The sequence below is a fragment of the Schistocerca gregaria genome, chromosome 5 (assembly GCF_023897955.1).
Source record: "Schistocerca gregaria isolate iqSchGreg1 chromosome 5, iqSchGreg1.2, whole genome shotgun sequence".
Taxonomy (NCBI): domain Eukaryota; kingdom Metazoa; phylum Arthropoda; class Insecta; order Orthoptera; family Acrididae; genus Schistocerca; species Schistocerca gregaria.
This window is the reverse complement of record NC_064924.1, coordinates 414,378,867-414,402,062: the sequence shown is the minus strand read 5'-3', so window position 1 is coordinate 414,402,062 and position 23,196 is coordinate 414,378,867. Positions and strand designations below refer to the sequence as shown.

At 43.2% G+C, this 23,196-nt stretch overlaps 1 protein-coding gene across 1 annotated transcript in view; it reads left to right on the top strand.

The window, feature by feature from the left end:
• The window catches only part of LOC126272393 (urocanate hydratase-like), a 391,889-nt gene that overhangs the window by 128,699 nt on the left and 239,994 nt on the right, over positions 1-23,196 (top strand). The window contains exons 7-8 of the mRNA XM_049975217.1: positions 15,503-15,613; positions 20,493-20,666. Coding sequence (XP_049831174.1) covers positions 15,503-15,613; positions 20,493-20,666 — 285 coding nt within the window. The remainder of the gene's footprint in view (positions 1-15,502; positions 15,614-20,492; positions 20,667-23,196) is intronic.

Sequence of the window (23,196 nt, the reverse complement as noted above, 5' to 3'; positions counted from 1 at the left end):
AGATTCAGATGTAAGCCCAGACACATGCCGTTAATTATGTTCCCATCGGCCGGTTGAATCTGTTGCAGCGAATTGTGCCGTAGTCGGATGTGACAGCAGCGCTGACGGATGCGCAGCACCGGGACATCCATCAGTGCCGTGGCAACCGCCGCTCGTGAAGTCGGCGGCACCGCGCGCGGTGCTTATTAAGAGTATTAACGGAGAGGAAGCGGCCTAACTCCCGATAATCAATTCCTCTGGCCAGCCCGTTATTAAGGTGGACAGGAAGGAGCCGGGGGACGCGACGGCACGGGCTGAGTTATTACCTGTCGAGCGGGCAGACGCTCTCGATTACCGAACGACGACCAGCCCCGAAGGAGCGCGGGCTGCGTGCCACTGGCTGCGATGCCACCAGCCCAGCCGAAGACGTCCTCGCGGCGAGACACCCACTGTGCTGCTGGCCTTCTGTGCGTCGAGCGGCGTGATCACTCTACTTGCAGCCCCACTGCAGAAATGCAGGTACACTATCTCATCAAAAGTGTGGGTGTAAGAAACACCGTCAAAACAGCACACAACCACCTCCAGCCTGAACTAAACTCTCCAAACACACGATTCATTGGATCGTCGGTGCACTCGACGCTTTCAGTCACTCGAAAAGAGGTAAAATCGGGAAACGTCCGACACCACTACACGCCTCCAGTCGCTATTCTCCTGTTTCATCTACATCTACTTCTAAATACACTATTGGTTATTAAAATTGCTGCACCACGAAGATGACGTGCTACAGATGAGAAATTTAACCGACACGAAGAAGATGCTATGATATGCAAATGATTAGCTTTTCAGAGCATTCACACAAGGTTGGCGCCGGTGGCGACACCTATAACGTGCTGACATGAGGAAAGTTTCCAACCGATTTCTCATACACAGACAGCAGTTGACCGGCGTTGCATGGTGAAACGTTGTTGTGATGCCTCGTGTAAGGAAGAGAAATGCGTACCATCACGTTTCCGACTATCGCGATTGCGGGTTATCGTATCGCGACATTGCTGCTCGCGTTGGTCGAGATCCAATGACAGTTAACAGAATATGGAATCGGTGGGTTCAGGAGGGTAATAAGGAACGCCGTGTTGGATCACAACGGCCTCGTATCACTAGCAGTCGAGATGACACGCATCTTATCCGCATGGCTGTAACGGATCGTGCAGCCACATCTCGATCCCTGACTCAACAGATGGGGACGTTCGCAAGACAACACCCAACCGCACGAACAGTTCAACGAAGTTAGCAGCATCATAGAGTATCAGATCGGAGACCATGGCTGCGGTTACCCTGGCGCTGCATCATAGACAGGAGCACCTTCGATGGTGTACTCACCGACGAACCTAGGTGCACGAATGGCAAAACGTCATGTTTCCGGATGAATCCAGGTTCTGTTTACAGCATCATGATGGTCGCATCCGTGTTTGGCGACATCTCCGTGAACGCACATTGGAAGCGCGTATTCGTCATCGCCATACTGGCGTATCACCCGGTGTGATGGTATGGGGTGCCATTGGTTACACGCCTCGGTCACCTCTTCTTCACATTGACGTTACATTTCAGATGTGTTGCGACCCGAAGCTCTACTCTATACTCGATCCCTGCGAAACCCTACATTTCAGCAGGATAATGCACGATTGCATATTGCAGGTCCTGTACGGTCCTTTCTGGATAGAGAAAATGTTCGACTGCTGCACTGGCCAGCACTTTCTCCAGATCTCTCACCAACTGGAAACGTCTTGTCAATGGTGGCCGAGCAACTGGCTCGTCACAATACGCCAGTCACTACTCTCATTGAACTGTGGTATCGTGTTGAAGCTGCATCGGCAGCTGTACCTGTACACGCCATCAAGCTCTGTTTCACTCAATGCCCAGGCTTATCAACGCCGTTATTACGGCCAGACGTGGTTGTCCTGGGTACTGATTTCTCAGGGTCTATGCACCTAAACTGCGTGAAAATGTGTCACATTCTAGTAAAATATATTTGTTCAATGAATACCAGTTTATCATCTGCATTTCTTCTTGGTGTAGCAATTTTAATGCCACCTGTGTACATCCTCCGCAAGCCGCTCTGTCGCGGCGGGCACATTGTATCAATACTACACTCCTGGAAATTGAAATAAGAACACCGTGAATTCATTGTCCCAGGAAGGGGAAACTTTATTGACACATTCCTGGGGTCAGATACATCACATGATCACACTGACAGAACCACAGGCACATAGGCACAGGCAACAGAGTATGCACAATGTCGGCACTAGTACAGTGTATATCCACCTTTCTCAGCAATGCAGGCTGCTATTCTCCCATGGAGACGATCGTAGAGATGCTGGATGTAGTCCTGTGGAACGGCGTGCCATGCCATTTCCATCTGGTGCCTCAGTTGGACCAGCGTTCGTGCTGGACGTGCACACCGCGTGAGACGACGCTTCATCCAGTTCCAAACATGCTCAATGGGGGACAGATCCGGAGATCTTGCTGGCCAGGGTAGTTGACTTACACCTTCTAGAGCACGTTGGGTGGCACGGGATACATGCGGACGTGCATTGCCCTGTTGGAACAGCAAGTTCCCTTGCCGGTCTAGGAATGGTAGAACGATGGGTTCGATAACGGTTTGGATGTACCGTGCACTATTCAGTGTCCCCTCGACGATCACCACAGGTGTACGGCCAGTTTAGGAGATCGCTGCCCACACCATGGTGCCGGGTGTTGGCCCTGTGTGGCTCGGTCGTATGCAGTCCTGATTGTGGCGCTCACCTGCACGGCGCCAAACACCCATACGACCATCATTGGCACCAAGGCAGAAGCGACTCTCATCGCTGAAGACGACACGTCTCCATTCGTCCCTCCATTCACGCCTGTCGCGACACCACTGGAGGCGGGCTGCACGATGTTGGGGCGTGAGCGGAAGACGGCCTAACGGTGTGCGGGACCGTAGCCCAGCTTCATGGAGACGGTTGCGAATGGTCCTCGCCGATACCCCAGGAGCAACAGTGTCCCTAATTTGCTGGGAAGTGGCGGTGCGGTCCCCTACAGCACTGCGTAGGATCCTATGTCTTGGCGTGCATCCGTGCGTCGCTGCGGTCCGGTCCCAGGTCGACGGGCACGTGCACCTTCCGCCGACCACTGGCGACAACATCGATGTACTGTGGAGACCTCACGCTCCACGTGTTGAGCAATTCGGCGGTACGTCCACCCGGCCTCCCGCATGCCCACTATACGCCCTCGCTCAAAGTCCGTCAACTGCACATACGGTTCACGTCCACGCTGTCGCGGCATGCTACCAGTGTTAAAGACTGCGATGGAGCTCCGTATGTCACGGCAAACTGGCTGACACTGACGGCGGCGGTGCACAAATGCTGCGCAGCTAGCGCCATTCGACGGCCAACACCGCGGTTCCTGGTGTGTCCGCTGTGCCATGCGTGTGATCATTGCTTGTACAGCCCTCTCGCAGTGTCCGGAGCAAGTATGGTGGGTCTGACATACCGGAGTCAATGTGTTCTTTTTTTCATTTCCAGGAGTGTAGTAGCGTCCTTTCCTGTTCCACTCTCAGATACAGCGAGCTAAAAATGACTATCTATATGCCTCCGTATGAGCCCCCATTTCTGTTATGTTATCTTCGTGGTCCTTAAGCGAAATGTGTGTTGGCGGACTAGGATCGTTCAACAGTCAGCTTCAGATGCCGGTTCTCTAAATTTTCTCAATAATGTTCCTGGAAAAGAACGTCGCCTTTTCTCCAGGCATTCCCATTTGAGTTCCCGAAGCAATCCCGGTAACACTTGAGTGTTTTTCTAACATGTATGGTGCTAAAAGCGACAACTGACTCTAAATAATGAAAAGAGTAAGTAATCAACATGAGAACCAAAAGTAATCCGCTGTATTTCAAAAATGGTTCAAATGGCTCTGAGCATCTGAGGTTACCAGTCCCCTAGAACTTAGTACTTAAACCTAGCTAACATAAGGACATCACACACATCCATGCCCGAAGCAGGATTCGAACCTGCGACCGCAGCGGTTGCACTGTTCCGGACTGAAGCGCCTAGAACCGCTAAGCCACCGCGGCTGGGTGCTGATTTTCAGTTACACGATAAATTACAAAAGTCTAAAGGCTGTAACCTCGACTACAATTCTGAATGATTTAAGTTGGAAAGACCACATAGATAATGTTGTGGGGAAAGTAAACCACAAACTGCGACATTGGCAGAACACTTAGAAAATGTAACAGGTCTAAAGAGACTGTTACACGACGCTTGTCCACCCTCTGCTGGGGTATTACCGTGCGGTGTGGGAACCACATCAGATGGGACTGACGGAAGACATCGAAAAATTTCAAAGAAGCACAGGCTGTATTGTATTATCGCGAAATAAGTGAAAGAGTGACATGGATATGATAAACGAATAGGGATGGTAGTCATAGGACCAAATGTGTTTTTCGCCCCGACAGCCTCTTCTTATAAAATTTAAATCGCCGAGTGAAAATATTTTGTTGGCGCCGACCTACATACGGAGAAATAATCATCATGAAAAAATAAGGGAAATCAGAGCTCACACTAAAAGATTTAAGTGTTTGGCTTTCGCCGCGCGCTGATCGGGAGTGGAACAGTTGAGAAATAGCTTAAGGTGTTTCGATGAAGCCTCTTCCACGAACTGAATTGTGAATTGCCGAGTAATAGTGTTCATTTACATCTGCGGGATTGCTATTCACAATAAAGTGCCTGGCAGGGAGTTAAATGAACCACCCTCAAGCTGTCTCTCGGCCGTTCCACTCTCGAACGGCGTGCGTGAAAAGCGAGCACTTAAATTTCTCTGTGCGAGCCTTGATTTCTCTTATTTTATCGTGATGATCATTTCTTCCTATGTATGTGGGTGCCAACAGAATGTTTTCTCAATGGGAGGAGAAAACTGGTGGTGGAAATTTCATGAGAGTATCCTGTCACAACGAAAAACGCCTTTGTTTTAACGATTGCCACTCCAGTTCACGTATCATGTCTGTTGCACTATCTCCCCTATTTCGTGATAATACGAAACGAGCTGCACTTCTTTGTACTTTCTCGATGTCAGTCAGACCCACCTAATGTGGATTCCACACCGCACAGCAATACTCCACGATAGGGTGGACAGCATGGTGTAAGCAGTCACTTTAGTAGACCTGTTGTACCTTCTGAGTGTTCTACCAATGAATCACAGTCTTTGGTTTGCTGTACCCACAACACTATCAATGTGATTGTTCCAATTTAGGTTTTTGTAATTCTAATCCCTAAGATTTAGTTGAATCTATAGCCTTCTAATTTGTGTGACTTATCGCGTAATCGAAGTAAACAGATTTTTCTTTTTTTCGTTTGTTTTCGTTTTCATCATCTGATTACTTTACAAGACGGTAATTGACGGCATCATCTGCAAAGAATCTTGTAGGGCTACTCTACATTTAGATGTATATGTCCTCTTATTGTGCTTAAGAAAATACTGAATTTGGTAGGATATGAATACATTTTGCAGTATTTTTACAAAGTATAATAGAGCAACATTTCGGAGACGATGACTGTATCAACATGAAAATTCACCCTACTATAAAGGAGTATCAGTGAGGCGATGGTTTGTGAAATGGACTGGTCTGTCTAACCCGTTTAGATTGTTTGTAGATGATACTGTCATTTACTGTCTTGTAAAGTCATCAGATGATCAAAGTGAACTGCAAAATAATTTAGACAAGAGGTCTGTGAACTTCGAAGTACTTTACTAAATGAGAGATTGCCTCCTCAGTCGTTTTTGTAGATCAGGAACAACAGAACGCCTGTAACTTTCTTGAGGATCGCCAAATATTACTTCTGTTTTACTAGATGACTTTCCGTAAAATCGCACCCTAACCACGGAAAATACCCTCATACCGTAACACTCCGCCCCCTCCACTCTACCAAAGGCTACACGAGAAGTCAGTCACCAAGTCCTTGCTAGCTGTGTGTTTACTTGGGAAATCAGAGAGACTCCTGAACAGATGGCGCGTCCTGATTGGTAAGTACTTCTTGAAAAGAGCATGCCACTCACAGGGTGTCTAGTCTCCACTCTGATGTCATCACTTTTTAATATGTGATTATGTTAAATTAAGATTTTTTGTCACAGTACGACTTGTTTCCATCTTAAGCTACTATTCCTCTGTTGTAAACGTAATCTTCAATGTAACTGTATTACGCTAATTATCTCTGTTCTGTGATCTGCTGAGACAGAATTCGGTGTGTTGCCCTTGCTAGGCACCTCTTGCCAGGACTGTGACGTGTCCTTTACTGCTCTCGGAGGCCGACCTGCGCCATGATCTGACCTTCAGGGTTGCCATTTCCGAGAACCTGTGGTGTTCTTGATCCGCTAGACACTTCTCAGCACAGAAAACCTATCTCAGGGAATTCAGTTACCTTTCTTTAACGTATTTTAATAGTTGCGTAGGAAGATAATCTAGTGACAGTAACTATAGAATAATGCTGAGGATTAGATGAACAGATAGAGCAAAGAATGTGGTCGTAATGTATCGGTTCGGGTAACCCAGCTACACATGATCAGACTATAGGTTTCTGCATCGTTATCCGGCGCAAGGTGATGAGACACGAGGACCCGTTTTATTACATGTAAACATCCCCCACAAAAACTCCACCATCTGCTTTAATTGTCCGTTGTTGACAAGCGAAATACATCGCCGCGTGTGTTTTTTCCATGCTAATATCGTGTCATCGGAATTATCCATCTGTGCCATTAGTCAACAGTCTGTACGACCTTCTGCATGGCTTTTGATCCTCATTGTTGTTGTGATCATGCTAATACTGTGACACACAATGAGCATAGGTAGGCTTATATGCCTGTGGGGTGGCTTGTGTAAGACATGGTGAGACGATGGTTATGCGTGGTAAGGGAATTGTTGATCACCTTTCAACTGGCGAGTCACTTGATGAATTTTTACCTTTCTATCTGCCTACAAAATTATTCGTTTGATATTGGAGTTGTTTATTGAATTTTTGTCATCTTCCTAAGTTATGTCACAGAGCAAGTACTGCAAATGATGTTCTGGTGGTATGGTGACAACGGAAGTTTCTGGTGGGTTGACACCCAGAATTGAAGGTGAATACTAGGAGTAGGTACCAGAAAGTGAAGCTCTGAGGTGCGATGTGGGTCGTTGCTGCCATATTTCAGCAGCAAAAGCATTGCTGGTGAATGCCTGGCGTCTGAGTTCGAGTTCATTCTTACACATTACATTGTTTTAACTACTAGAATGTTTTTACTGTATGTTTTCCCATGATCAACAAACATTACTTTCAGTGCTCAAAATTTTCAAGCTTGTAGCGGAGCTTACCTAACGAAACATACAGTTTATTATGCAGAAAGAAATTTTCACTCTTCAGCGGAGTGTGCGCTGAATGAAACTCCCTGACAGGTTAAAACTGTGTGCCCGACCGAGACTCGAACTCTGGACCGAGGAGACAAGGTACTGGTGGAATTAAAGTTGCGGAGACAGGTCGTGCTTGAGTAAATCAGATGGCGCCGGCACGGTAGCTCAGCGTGTTCGGTCAGATGGTTAGCTACCCTCTGTAACAAAAAAACTGAATGGATCAACGAAAAACCTAAGCGGGTGTCATCGAACGTCCGCCACGAACAAATTCAACGAACAATGTAGAACAAAATGAGATAAAAAAAGACGGTAGAGCACTTGCCCGCTAAAGGCAAAGGTCCCGAGTTCGAGTCCCGGCCCCGGCACACAGTTTTAATCTGCCAGGAAGTTTCATGCATTATACAAATGGTTTTACACCCTCAATGTAATAGTCGATTATCAGCGTAATGAACTGTGGAGATATGTGGAGACCACACTTTTTATGCTCGAAGCGACGTTATTTCCTTCTGATACTGTTGCTAAATCACCAAAATAGATGTTAAGCACTGAAAACTCAGAACATCCTTACTTGGCTCTTGGGCATGTTAGGAGTTTTGTCCACTACCTCTGACGACGCTTGTGTTAGTATCGATACACCGGGTTAATTATCTGTGTGCTCATATACACTCCTTCTTATATTATCTTCTATATCTCGGTCCTTGCCGTTCATAAAATTTCATTGTTAAAATTCCATTGTTTCTTAGTTTGTCTTTTTGTTAGTGAAAACTTTGTCGTCATAAGATTTCCTTTCTACAGTCTGACATTTTTCTTTAGTTCAAGTAGCGTTATTACTAATCGAGAAGTGTATAGCACTAAATAAACATTTATAAACTGTGTAAATGCAGTTCCGTGTTCCTTCACAAGGAAAAATAATCATCAGTGCATTTCCATTCTGTGTTCCACAGATGTCACTCAACTGTCTACATTTGTGGTGTAATAGCAGGACGAGTAACGGGCCTTGTTGTGTGTTTCCGCGATAAAGCACAGAATTTCTAACATGTTTACCGACGTGGCGTCTTAAAGTGATGATGTCGTCCAACACAAAGGTAGCATGTAGACCTCCAGTTTACAGACATGCCAGATATTTTTATTGTGCACATTTGTTCAGATATAAAAGCCAACTGAACACTACATCGGGTAATCATGCGCACGCCTAAAGGAAATACACATCTGCCAATCACTGTTGCTTGTCAAAATATAATTATTTATCACTTCCAAACTGAGTAACAAATATTATTACCAACCACAAGTCAAATTTCTGTTTCCTAAACTCAGTAGCAGTCTGCACTGATCATCGATTCTAGATCTTAGGTGTGAACTGCATGCCATCCAATGCAGCAATGTACTCCCTCCGATTTAACCTCACTAGTCGGTCATTCGGAACGAATTCGATAACGCACTAACAAGGAAACATTCCCAAGCGTCAACAAACAATCTTGATAAAATTTGGAAGGTGTGTAGAGGGCGCAAAGTAGTGCAATAAGTATTTCTCTGCTTGCACCAATTTCATCTTCAAGGGGTAAAACGCCCACCTTAAGGTAATTGGGAATATAGGTTCAGAGGGAATATATTCTGAACGTTACCTCTAAAAAGTGGTTTTCATATAAAAGTTGATATGTAATTAATGTTCTTGAAAACTGTACAATCATCTTTTATAATAATTTGAAATTTTGCAAAACATCATCATCAGCAGTTTTCTGCTATATTAGCAGGTCCTTTGCCTCTCCATTTTCCGCGATCCATTGCTTCCTTCTTAAGACTGCTGTATGTTGTACCGTCAATCACGTCATCCAGTATTTGAAATCTCTTCCTTTCTCGCTTCCTTTTCCCTTCTATATAACCTCTAAAACTGTTATTATCAGTCCGTCATTCTTTCTTCATATACTCCCAATCCAATTTCTTTTTCTTCTTTTTATTACATCTAGTAATTGTCTTTTCTCTTCCACTTCTCAGTACCTCTTCATTTTTCACTCTGTCCATCCAATTTATTCTTCTAATCCTCAGCCATGTCCACATCCCAAAAGCCTCCAGTCTTTCTCTGTCTTTCTTCCTCAAAGTCCATGTTTCAGCGCCATATAGAAGAACACTTCATAAATAACATTTTATGAGTATTTTCCTCTGCGCTCTGTCCAGACAGCTGCAGAAAATTCTCCTTTTCCTATAAAATGCCTCTCTTGCCATTGCTATACTTGTTATAATTCCTTTGCTGCACTTCAAGTCGGTGTCTATCCTGCTTCCAAGATACTTAAAATTTTGCCCCTGTCCTAATATTTCTCCATTGAACATAATTTTTTTTCTTTATTTCATCGTAGTGCCAATACTTTTGTTTTCTTTGTGTTAAGTTTCATTTTTTCCATTAGCTTCCTTTTCCTAATCCGATCCAGTTGCAAAATACCCCACCACTATTAAATAATGTTGAAAAATGAAAACTTTTGTTACAACATAAACTAAAACAACTTACAGTTATTTCATGTTTTAAACTGTCATTTACATTTCACTTTCATGGTTTTTGTTTTTGTCTTTTGGTTTAATTTTTCACATGCGTTTATTTTGTTGGTTCAAAATGGCTCTGAGCACTATGCGACTTAACTTCTGAGGTCATTAGTCGCCTAGAACTTAGAACTAATTAAACCTAACTAACCTAATGACAACACACACATCCATGCCCGAGGCAGGATTCGAACCTGCGACCGTAGCGGTCGGTCGGCTCCAGACTGTAGCGCCTAGAACCGCATGGCCACTCCGGCCGGCGTTTATTTTGTTAGCTGGAAATATAATTAACATATTATTATGACAGAATATAATTACAGTAATGATAATCTGTAAGGAAATGCTCACGCACAATGTTTTTTGCATCATGCACACAAAAAGAACGAAATTTCCTCACATAATATACACGATAGAGAAGAACATAAAATAAAATTCAGCTGGATTTCAAATTGTGATGGATGGACCTCTAAATATCACAACTGTAGCAGGCATATTACAGTTCGTGGTAAGCCTTGCCGAAGTCAATTTGTTATGTACTACTGACTTAGTTTAACTTAACTGAATTGTTTTTTAGGTGCAGATTAACATCATAACCATTCAACAGAGCTAGATCTGAAAATATTTACATGTAGTTCATCCAACATCGAAAGCCGTATACGTTCTCGACTCTACCGGTGCCATCGAGACCTTTTGGTTGGCCAGATGTTTCTTGTCCTCGGATATGACGCTCAAAACTGTTTTTTTCTCACTGACCCCCGGCTTTTCATAGATTTGAAAGAAACTAATGGTCAGTTTCGACCGAGAATTAGACCATTTCTCTCCGAAGTTCCGAATGTCCTACTGACAGAATCGAAATCTAGCAAATAAACGTCTGGCCAGATCAAAAGATATTTGACAGATGTTTTCTTTTCAAGTGAAGGAGATAGGTCTTTTATTGTTAAATTCTTGAGGCGATCAGTGTGAAAGAACCGTTTAGAGCATAGTATTGGAGGACATGGAACTTGTTCATCTGAAAACTACAAAAGGATTCGACGACACAGATACAGCCGTGGTGTGTCTCATTTCCTAATCTAATTCCCTCAGCAACACCCGATTTAATTTGACTACACCTTTCGGATGCTGGAAGAACTTCGTGAGGAGAATTTCTGATCTAGTTCTTTTTAGTGATTATGATACCAATCTCCATTTAAGTAGTAACATAACCAAGCTGCAGTCACTAGTACACAATCAATTTGCTTCGCTAAGGCTTACCCATGTACTGAAATATAACTGATGCAAATTAGGATATTTGGAGGTTCACCTGTGGCAATTTGAAATCCATCTCAATTTTGTTTTACATTTTCTTCTCCGTCGTGTATATTACGATAACAAGTCTCGTTCATTATATGCACATTGTGTAAAAAACGATATTTTAGGCATTATTTGTAAAGATTATCATTATTGCAATTATTGTCTATTATAATAATGAGTTACTTATTATTTTCAATTAGCAAAATACACATACGTGAAACGGTAAAACAAAAACAAAAAACAAAACAAAAAAGCCAATGAATGTAAAACGCAAATACCAATTTAAAATGTTGTTGTTTTTGTTGTTGTCTTCAGTCCTGAGACTGGTTTGATGCAGATCTCCATGCTACTCTATCCTGTGCAAGCTTCTTCATCTCCCAGTACCTACTGCAACCTACATCCTTCTGAATCTGCTTAGTGTATTCAGCTCTTGGTCTCCCTCTACGATTTTTACCCTCCACGCTGCCCTCCAATGCTAAATTTGTGATCCCTTGATGCCTCAAAACATGTCCTACCAACCGATCCCTTCTTCTAGTCAAGTTGTGCCACAAACTTCTCTTCTCCCCAATCCTATTCAATACCTCCTCATTAGTTACGTGATCTATCCACCTTATCTTCAGCATTCTTCTGTAGCACCACATTTAGAAAGCTTCTATTCTCTTCTTGTCCAAACTAGTTATCGTCCATGTTTCACTTCTATACATGGCTACACTCCATACAAATACTTTCAGAAACGACTTCCTGATACATAAATCTATATTCGATATTAACAAATTTCTCTTCTTCAGAAACGCTTTCCTTGCCATTGGCAGCCTACATTTTATATCCTCTCTACTTCGACCATCATCAGTTATTTTACTTCCTCAATAGCAAAACTCTTTTACTACTTTAAGTGTCTCATTTCCTAATCTAATTCCCTCAGCAACACCCGATTTAATTTGACTACATTCCATTATCCTCGTTTTGCTTTTGTTGATGTTCATCTTATATCCTCCTTTCAAGACACTGTCCATTCCGTCCAACTGATCTTCCAAATCCTTTGCCGTCTCTGACAGAATTACAATGTCATCGGCGAACCTTAAAGTTTTTACTTCTTCTCCGTGAATTTTAATACCTACTCCAAATTTTTCTTTTGTTTCCTTTACTGCTTGCTCAGTATACAAATTGAATAACATCGGGGAGAGGCTACAACCCTGTCTCACACCTTTCCCAACCACTGCTTCCCTTTCATGCCCCTCGACTCTTACGACTGCCATCTGGTTTCTGTACAAATTGTAAATAGCCTTTCCCTCCCTGTATTTTACCCCTGCCACCCTTAGAATTTGAAAGAGAGTATTCCAGTCAACATTGTCAAAAGCTTTCTCTAAGTCTACAAATGCTAGAAACGTAGTTTTGCCTTTTCTTAATCTTTCTTCTAAGATAAGTCGTACGGTCAGTATTGCCTCACGTGTTCCAACATTTCTACGGAATCCAAACCGATCCTCCCCTAGGTCCGCATCTACCAGTTTTTCCATTCGTCTGTAAAGAATTCACGTTAGTATTTTGCAGCTGTGACTTATTAAACTGATAGTTCGGTAATTATCACATCTGTCAACACCTGCCTTCTTTGGGATTGGAATTATTATATTCTTCTTGTAGTCTGAGGGTATTTCGCCTGTCTCATACATCTTGCTCACCAGCTGGTAGAGTTTTGTCATGACTGGCTCTCCCAAGGCCGTCAGTAGTTCTAATGGAATGTTGTCTACTCCGGGGGCCTTGTTTCGACTCAGGTCTTTCAGTGCTCTGTCAAACTCTTCACGCAGTATCGTATCTCCCATTTCGTCTTCATCTGCATCCTCTTCCATTTCCATAATATTGTCCTCATGTACATCACCCTTGTATAAACCTTCTATATACTCCTTCCACCTTTCTGCCTTCCCTTCTTTGCTTAGAACTGGGTTGCCATCTGAGCTCTTGATATTCATACACGTGGTTCTCTTCTCTCCAAAGGTCTCTTTAATTTTCCCGTAGGCAGTATCTATCTTACCCCTAGTGAGATAAGCTTCTACGTCCTTACATTTGTCCTCTAGCCATCCCTGCTTAGCCATTTTGCACTTCCTGTTGATCTCATTTTTGAGACGTTTGTATTCCTTTTTGCCTGCTTCATTTACTGCATTTTCATATTTTCTCCTTTCATCAATTAAATTCAATATTTCTTCTGTTACCCAAGGATTTCTAGCAGCCCTAGTCTTTTTACCTACTTTATCCTCTGCTGCCTTCACTACTTCATCCCTCAAAGCTACCCATTCTTCTTCTACTGTGTTTCTTTCCCCCATTCCTGTCAATTGTTCCCTTATACTCTCCTTGAAACACTGTACAACCTCTGGTTCTTTCAGCTTATCCAGAACCCATGTCCTTAAATTCCCACCTTTTTGCAGTTTCTTCAGTTTTAACCTACAGGTCATAACCAATAGATTGTGGTCAGAGTCCACATCTGCCCCTGGAAATGTCCTACAATTTAAAACCTGATTCCTAAATCTCTGTCTTACCATTATATAATCTATCTGATACCTTTTAGTATCTCCAGGATTCTTCCATGTATACAACCTTCTTTTATGATTCTTGAACCAAGTGTTAGCTATGATTAAGTTATGCTCTGTGCAAAATTCTACTAGACGGCTTCCTCTTTCATTTCTTAGCCCCAATCCATAATCACCTATTATGTTTCCTTCTCTCCCTTTTCCTACTGACGAATTCCAGTCACCCATGACTATTAAATTTTCGTCTCCCTTCACTACTTGAATAATTTCTTTTATCTCATCACACATTTCATCAATTTCTTCATCATCTGCAGAGCTAGTTGGCATATAAACTTGTACTACTGTAGTAGGCATTAAAATATTAAATATAAAACAAATATTAAAATAAATAATTAGAATAATAATGAATGTTTAGGTATTTTAAGTAAGCATACCGAAAATACCATTACAGCACATTATGTACAGCTTATTTTCCTGAAGTGGTATTTCAGAGACCAGGTTTTTTGCACAGGGATATATGTGGCTTGAAAGCTTCTTTATGTTGTCAGAAAAGTTTTCACTTTTCACAATTAATTAATGGTGTTGGGGTATTTTGCAAAACTTCAAATTATTACAAAAGTTGATTACACAGTCTTCAATAACAGTAATTACATACCATCTTTTGTAGGAAAAACGTTTCTAAATTTCATCGTTTCGAAGATATTCCCTCTAAACCTGAAACGCCAAATAACCTTTTAGTTGATATTTTATTCCTTAAATATAAAACTGAGCACAAGCAAAGAATTACATATTGCACTACTTTGCCCCCTCTAGGCCCCCGCCAAGTTTCATCAAGATCATTTGTTGATACGTGGAATGTTCTGTAAGTGATTCGGGTGTTTTTAATTATTTAACTGTCTACTAAAAGTTAATAATAAAATTATGTTCTGATTACGTAATGATAGCATAGCATTAAGGCGTCCCTGCCACATTATTACGAACAAAATCTGAGGATAAATTTAGCAGTGATTAATAATCCAAAATATGAGTTTTGACGGGCAGTCAATAGGATAATCCCTCCATATTTTACTACAGCAGACTGAGAGAACACAAGTTTATTGAGATGGCGCATTTTTCCGCGATTGCTGTAACCGGACTACAGTATCTAACATTGTAACCTCCCAACAGTTTATTATTCCGTAACCTACCAATAAAATTGTGGCTCACTTATAACGTTTCAATAATTGACTGTGAATTGAAACTGGTAAATTTTGGACGTCAGCAGTGCTGCATCATGGCCCTGAAAGATCATTGTGAATAAATTGAAAATTCTTACCTCAATAAAGTCGCCGGATAACACGTATATATCTGCTCCTATAAGATTTTTTTCTGCCACAGCCTAGTGCAATGCTGGCCTTTACTCCTACTGACACTGCTCTTACTGCAGCCAACACTGCTCTCTGGTCTGAGGTTCTCTTATAGCTTACATATCACAGGTAGTGCGTGAGCAATCCATCGAAATTACATCTGCTCGAGTGCGCTAGCAATAAATTCCTTTGTCATGGACCTCTTACAACAATCTTGTCTCACTCCACCTTACGATGTCATACAACAGCTACTGCAACTTTGCTCAACTGAGACGTGATAAGTGGGACTAAAGCTATATCTCTAAGATGCAGAAATATTACGCTCTCCAGCATCTCACACAGTTTCAGAGAGACGTGGAGTCGATGTCATGCTGTGGCACGTGTAAGCGACGAAGTCGTGGTAATTATTTTGCTCTTTGGTGACTCAGGTGAGCGAAGAGGCGCTGCAGAAGCGGCTACGCCAGGGCTGGCTGTGCGAGGTGGAGGGCGACCTCAACAAGCTGATCCAGCGCATCAGGGAGGCCCGCCGCAAAAAGGAGGTCAGTAGCTCGTCCACTCCGCTGCTGTTTTTTACAGTCTGTTCGTAAACTGAAGGGCGGGCAGCGCTCGCTGTGGGGGGAGTGGCGCTACAGCTGCCGTAGCGGCTGAGAATCAGTTTCCCGTCTGTCAGTGCAAACGAGCATGCAGTGAGGTACGTACATTCTGTTCGTGTACGTTTCTTCCCTCATTCGTATTATTTACTAAATTCTGTTTTTCGTGCAATGTTAACGTAAATACTCCCTGAGCGTGTCTGCATACTGTGTCGCCAGTGATTCAAATGATGCAATGTGGAAGGGTCGGACTAACCATGGGAAACATCCTACTGGCGCTACTTCAGTATACGGACAGACTGTACAGCCACCGGAAACTGCTTACTCCAGTCAAGCATTGGTCTGCCTCTATAGTGTTTACCACGCACAATGCCTTCCGCTGACAGTTCCTTGATGTCTCAGGATTCAATGTTCTCATCTAGTTAGAGAGTGGGTTTTCCCTTCTAAGAACATAATCGTTATGCTTGTGGCCTCTTGCTATCATTTTCCCAAAACCTTTCCCTTTTACCAGCTCTTAGTGTCTCGTTTGCCTATCAGAAGCTGCCATAAACAAATTCTTTTGGTGCCTCAAACTATCATACAGCTCATTACTGTGAAACAAAGACGGGATATAGTAAATGAACGCAACAAAGACAGGTTTCATTTCGTATACCGAGAGTATGACATTCCACACATTAAATCATTTACAGAGTTTGATTCGCTGTGCGAAGTGTTTGACCTAGCGACAGGAGGGCTGCTTACTTTGGTGCACACTGCTGGAAAATGTGTGCGAGTGCAGACACACAGGAATCGAGACTGAACCTACTACTTTACGCACCTGCCAAATTTGTTCAGTGAGTGGTGGCTGTCTTCATTGTAGGATAAACCTGAGTTCCTATACTTCATTCATTCCCTTCAGAGCTTCAGTCAATTCTGCATATCGTTATCCACGAGACTGGTCACTATTTCAGCCCTTTATGCTTCCGGTGGAGTCCAAGACCACTTTTGAAGTGAACTGATCGTCCTGTGACGCTGACTTGAATGATTTTGCTGAAAAATGCCACATATTGAATGTCGTCCGCTGGCTATTTTTCTTCCTAGTCATCAGTCATCTGACTGGTTTGATGCGGCCCTCCACGAATTCTTCTCCTGCGCCAACCTCTTCATCTCAGTGTAGCACTTATGCCTACGTCCTCAAATATTTGCCGTATGTATTCCAATCCCTGTCTTCCACTACAGTTTTTTCCCTCTACAGCTCCCACTACTACCATGGAAGCCATTCCCTGATGTCTCAAGAGGTGTCCTATCATCTTGTCCCTTCTCCTAGTCAATGTTTTCCACACACTTCTTTCCTCTCCGATTCTGTGCAGAACCTCCTCATTCCTTACTTTATCAGTCCACCTGATTCTCAACATTCGGCAGCCGCGCGGAGCGGTCGTGCGGTTTAAGGAGCCATGTCACGGATAGACCTCCCTCGCGCTTGGGTGTGTGTGTTGTTCTTAGCATAAGTTAGTTTAAGTAGTGTGTAAGTCCATGGACCGATTCCCTTAGCAGTTTGGTCACTTACTAATTCACACACACACACACACACACACACACACACACACAACATTCGTCTGTAGCACCACATCTCAAATGCTTAGATTCTCCTCTACTCCTGTTTTCCCACAGTCCATGTTTCACTACCACACAATGCTGTGCTCCAAACTTACATTCTGGGAAATGTCTCCCTCAAATTAAGGCATATAAGGCATATGTATGGTATTAGTAGACTTCTCTTGGCCCGACATGTCCGTTTTGCCAGAGCTAGTCTGCTTTTGATGTCCCCCATGCTCCGCCATTCACCATAATTTTGCTGCCTGGGCAGTAGAATGCCTTAACTTCATCTGCTTCGTGATCATCAATCCTGATGTTAGGTTTCTCGCTGTTTTCTGTCACATAAAACAAATCTTGCCCTCATAGGGACTTTCAACCAACTCTTTCCATCTATCCGCTCTCTCCTCTACATTTAACAATGGCATTCCTGTTCTACTCTTAATGTTATTACCCTTGTTTTTTATTTCACCGAAGGTTATTTTGACTTTCCTATACGCTGAGTCAGTTCTTCCGACAATCATTTCTTTTTCGATTTCTTGCCATTTTTCATGCAGCCACTTCGTCTTAGCTTCCCTGCACCTCCTGTTTATTTCATTCCTCAGTGACTTGTATATCTGTATACCCTCAATTTCCCTGAACGTATTTGTACTTCCTTCTCTCCTCGATCAACTGAAGTATCTGTTCTGTTACCCACAGTTTCTTCGCAGTTACCTTCTTTGTACCTGTTTTCTTTCTTTCCAGCTTCTGTGATTGTCCTTTTTAAAGGTGTCCATTCCTTTTCCACTGTACTGCCTACTGAGCTATTCCTTATTGCTGCACCTGTAGCCTTAAAGAACTTCAAGCATATCTCGTCATTTGTTAATTCCTCCTATTATCTTCAACTTTAGCCTACTCTTGTATTGTGTATTAAACGGGGGACTTAGTAGCGACGGAGAGGCTTCGCCCCGCCGTAGCCGTCAATGGTTCACAATAGGGCACAGCAGTCCACCCACCCCACCGCCGCACCACACCGAACCCAGGATCATTGTGCTGTTCGCCCCCCCCCCCCCCATCCTAGTGGACACCCCCCCCTCTCCCGCCTCCCCGCAGAACATCTCATACCAGATGAGTGTAATCCCATGGTGTACGTGTACGTGGAGACAGTGTTTGTGCAGAAATCGCCGACATAGTGTAACTGAGGTCGAATGACGGAAACCCGCCCGCATTCGCCGAGATAGATGGAAAACCGTCTTAAAACCCATTCACAGGCTGGCCAGGACACCGGACCTCCACACTGATCCGCCGAGGGGATTCGTGCCAGGGACCAGATCGCCTTCCTTCTCGGGAAGCCAGCGCGTTAGACCGAGCGAGTAGCCGGGCGGGATCAGCCTACTCTTCATCACTACTACGCTACGTTTCTTTCCTTGATAGAGTTTTCAGTAGAGCTTAACATGGGAAATGTAAGGCCTTTGTTCACACATTCAGCTATTCAGAACATGTCATCTGTACCTAATTTTATCGCAGTCATTCAACATTGCAAGATGCTTGTCTCAGTAAATAATATTTCAAGCATTAAGCATACACGGCGCAAAGGATCATCTTTTCGAAAGCCCATAATTATCTCCCATTGTATAACATTGAACTTTAGCTACGAGGTGCTTTCAACTTTCCTCTGTAATGGCGCAGAAACGTGGCTTTTCACAACGCCACCTTCGGTTTCGACGACTTTTCAAACTGCAAGGTGTCGACACACGTGGAAAAAAGCCAGAGATCAGAAGTTCGTGTGGCGTGTAATGTTGGCTAATGATGTCCCACTGGCACCAAATTTCACTACAATTCTGCTTGACACCGCCGTGGACGCGCCACACGATGAAAATATCGTCACAGCCCACATTTCACCCCTTCCTTGGGACTTTTCGCGGTTGTAAGCGACAGTTCGGGGTGTGATGAGCAGCAGAGGGATCTTCTTGACAATCTTTGATACTGCTGACATCTTCCTGACGCTTCAACCTTTTCTCTAATAGCAGTGTGAGCTAGCAGCCCCATTGAACGTGATCTGACTCCTTCGGAGCATAGTGGGATCGCAATTTTTGCTTTTGTTCTCAGGTGGGAACCACTGGGGATCATTCAAAACCATTAGACTAAATCTGACAGCCCCCAGTACGGCAATTATCGCGGTGTCACCTGCCTCCATATATTGAGAATTTTTGCAACGTGCCTTTACAGAGAAAACTTCCGAAGCTGTGACAGGCAACCACTTGATACCTCATCTAGTGCCACAGAACTTCCTGCAGGTGCCCAGCACTATTTCTAAAGTTTTTTCTGTAAAGGCACATTTCTAAATTTTCAGTAAATAGAGGTGGATGCCACCAAGGTTACTGCCGAACTGGGGGCTCTCAGAAGGACCATTTGCCGTTTTGTTCATGAATCTGTCAATTTCACATCCCTTCGGATCACGTCAAAGAAGGGCGTGAAACAAGAGAACTGAAAGAGCGTAAGAGGCCTGTGCTGCTTAGGATCATGTTCAAATTCAGTCGAATGGTTTTGAACGGTTCCTAGAGGTTCCAACCTATACACAAAAGCAAAACATGCGGTCGTACTGCATACCAAAGGGGTGACATCACATTCAGTGGAGTTGCTAGCCCACGATCTCCTTAGACAAAGGTTGAAGCGTCAGGTAGATGTCAGAAGTATAAAAGACTGTCAAGAACGTCTCTTGCTACTCATCGCAGTGTGAACTGTCGGTTTCGACTGCGCAAAGTCCCAAGAAAAGAAATTGGTTTCACTGACGCCATTTATGCCACCCCTTGAGGCCTTTTAGTGTCTATTCTGAGAGGTGGTGAGTGTGAAATGTTTTCCTCGGCCACTCATAAGAATGTTGCGTGATTTCAACGCTGGGCGTCGCACTTCTGACCTCCGACGTACAACCGTCAAAGGAAGGGATGAAATGTGAGTAAGGGCGGCTGTGACCACCTTCCAATCGCGTTGCACGTCCACGGCGGCGTCAGGTAGGATTGCGGTGAAATTTGGTGCCAGAGGGACATCAGTAGCCCACTCTCGACTGAGACACCCAAGCATCACTGACGACCTGTATTCACAGCTGTGGTCCCGACAGTACCTCATCTCCTATCTTCCAAACCCTTCATTCTGATAACATAGAATGTTCGCATTTAAAAATAAGCAATAAATGAAAATAGAATTGTCTTTTAAAGTGAGTGTTGACAGACGGCTCATCGAGCGTGATAACAAAAGTTCGTTGTGTGTTGTGTTTCAGGCGACCAGCATTGGCTACCACGGCAACATTGTGAACCTGTGGGAGCGACTGGTGAGGGAACTTCGCGAGAAGGGCGACCTGCTGGTGGATCTGGGCTCGGATCAGACGTCCTGCCACAATCCCTTCCAGGGCGGCTACTACCCTGTGCAGCTCGCCTTTCATGAGGCGCAGAAGGTGCGTGCGGGAGGTCCGCTTACTCAATCTATATGTCGTGTCTGTCCTTTTGGCCCTTAATGCAGGTGAGGACGATCAATCGATCACTTCAGTGCAGATGCACACCAAGCTCGGACTATGACGTAATCGGCAAAATGCTGCGAGAAATTAGGAAAATGGGCAAGGGGCACTATATTAGTATTGTGTAGGTAAATGGAGAACTCTAATGTAATCCTTGCAATTGCCCTGACCACAGCGTCTTGATGGCTTAGTGGTCAGCGTGAGCCGTAGCGCCGTATAACGGTCCTGCCTTGGAGGCGGTTAAGTGGGAGATGTGTCTCAGAGCTGGAGAGTGACAGATGGTGACGAGAGACTGGATGCACACGTAGTTTATTTATCAGCCGATAGAGGACAGTATTGGATAGGGGACTGATTTGGTTTCGATTGTGCCCAGTAGAGTGCACTAAAGTAATAGAATGTTTTTCATAAGCTTTTATAGTATTTTCATAAAGTGTTATTATGTCTTTTTGTGTGTGTAAAATGTTATAAATGTGTTTTAGCAGTATGAATGATGCGTGAGTGTGGATTAGTGTTAATATGAAGATAATTGTTTAACGAGTTACGTAGTAGGATTTAGTGTGGGAACATTTCGAAGAAGTATGGATATGAACAAAGGAAATTTTTGTAGAACAGATTTGTAAAGTAAGTTTATGGTAAAGGGAAAGTTAATTCAGGTATAAATAACAATTGTAAATAACTATATGCATACGCAAAACTTCAGCATATTAGATAATTACGTCGGTAAAAATTCCAGTCGTGAGGTTTCCTATTTTGCGATTGGTTATTGATGGAAAGTGCGGACTGACGCGGGAAAGTGTTGTTTTGCTATTGGCTGTTGAGTAAATTGACCAATGGTAAAGCAATATTCTTCGCGCGCCTTTCTTTGCTGGTAGAGAAGACTGAGAGTATTCTAGAGAAGAGTCGGAGCCTAGCCATGAAACAGTTCGGACGTTTCTTGTAGTAGTTCCGATGGAAAAGATAAGTTGCCAGATCAAGTAGTGTTTCATACATCAAAAGTGTGGTAAAGTGACGGCATAATTATTCCGATGGGCGTGTAGAAATTTCGGAAATTTTAAGTGAATTTTGTGACGAAAAAAGACATATATTCCGCGTGGCGTACTGGGCAGGTCGGTGGCTAAAAACTATTATTGCATTTGGTACCGACAGACTTAATATTTAGCGAGCATTCTCAGTCAAAAACAATCCATATTTTTGTATCTATTGCGTTTTCCGGAAATGCAGCACCATAAACTTGCTAACGTGACTGGAAGGGATTATGAGTGACTGTGTTAAGACGAGCACGGACTTGGCAGTGATACTTTGTTCACCTAAGTTTCAAAATATATTAATTGAGGACAAAATTTCCAACCTTTCATTCCGTGTTTCTCCCGAAACGTAGATTAGTGGCTTTAATTGCAGCCTGGTTCACGTCGAAGCACAGTAGGTTTCACTCGGCTTTCCTACTGATGATCTGCTGAGACGATGTTCACAGGTAGGTGCAGGTTGGTCGTAAAAGGACGAAAAGAACCGCGTCGCCGCAAGAGCATCGTTCTCGTAAGCAGACAACCCTTGTTCGAATCCTGCTCCGGCACACATTTTCAAATTTCCCCACTGATGTAAATAAATGCTCACGGGCAGCTAATGCCACTAATTCCTTTGGGTCTCGATAACTGATTCGTCCATTGTCCACAAATAATGCACCGATTTCCTGGACTGTAGAAAACTGACGACGCGACTATTTATGCCTTCAGTGTGAGTACAGCTTTTTTCACACTTTAATCTGAGGCGCTTAAGGGGGGTAGGACGACTTGGAGCAGGAGAGGCACCACAGGACATTTTAATTTCCACTGTCTATACTGTTCCAAAAAAATTCATAAAACTTTGTCAGCATGACCTGGAATGATTCAGAATTCACTCATAGCAGTGTAAGTTCGAAAACATAACGAAATATTTTTTCACATGTGAAATTTCATCATTTTTTTCACTTACTAATGGCAGTATTAGTTGCTATAGGTACACTTTTCTTCATAAGTAAGAGAGAGTCTTCGATGAATTCTGGACAACATACAAGCCGTACTTAAAGGTGTATGAAACTCTAGAATTTTCGAAATCTATTAAAAAAATGTGGTACAAATTGAGGTAATTAACTATAAAATTTGTGTTTTTGATAAACATGAAGTTTAAAATATAACAGTTCATTCGTTTTTTCATAGATTAAATAAATTCTAGAGTTTCATATCCTGTGAGTATGGTATGTATGATGTGCAAAATTCATAGAAGAAGATCTCTAACTTATGAAGAATAGTGTTCCTGAAAAAATGATGAAATTTCACACGTAAAAAAAATTATTTTGTTATGTTTTCGAACTTCCACTGCAATGAGTGTGAATACTGAATCCTTGCTGGTGATACTGACAAAGTTTTATGAATTTATTTGTAAAAGTATAGACACTGGAAAATAAAATGTCCTGAGATGCCTCTCCTGCTCCAAG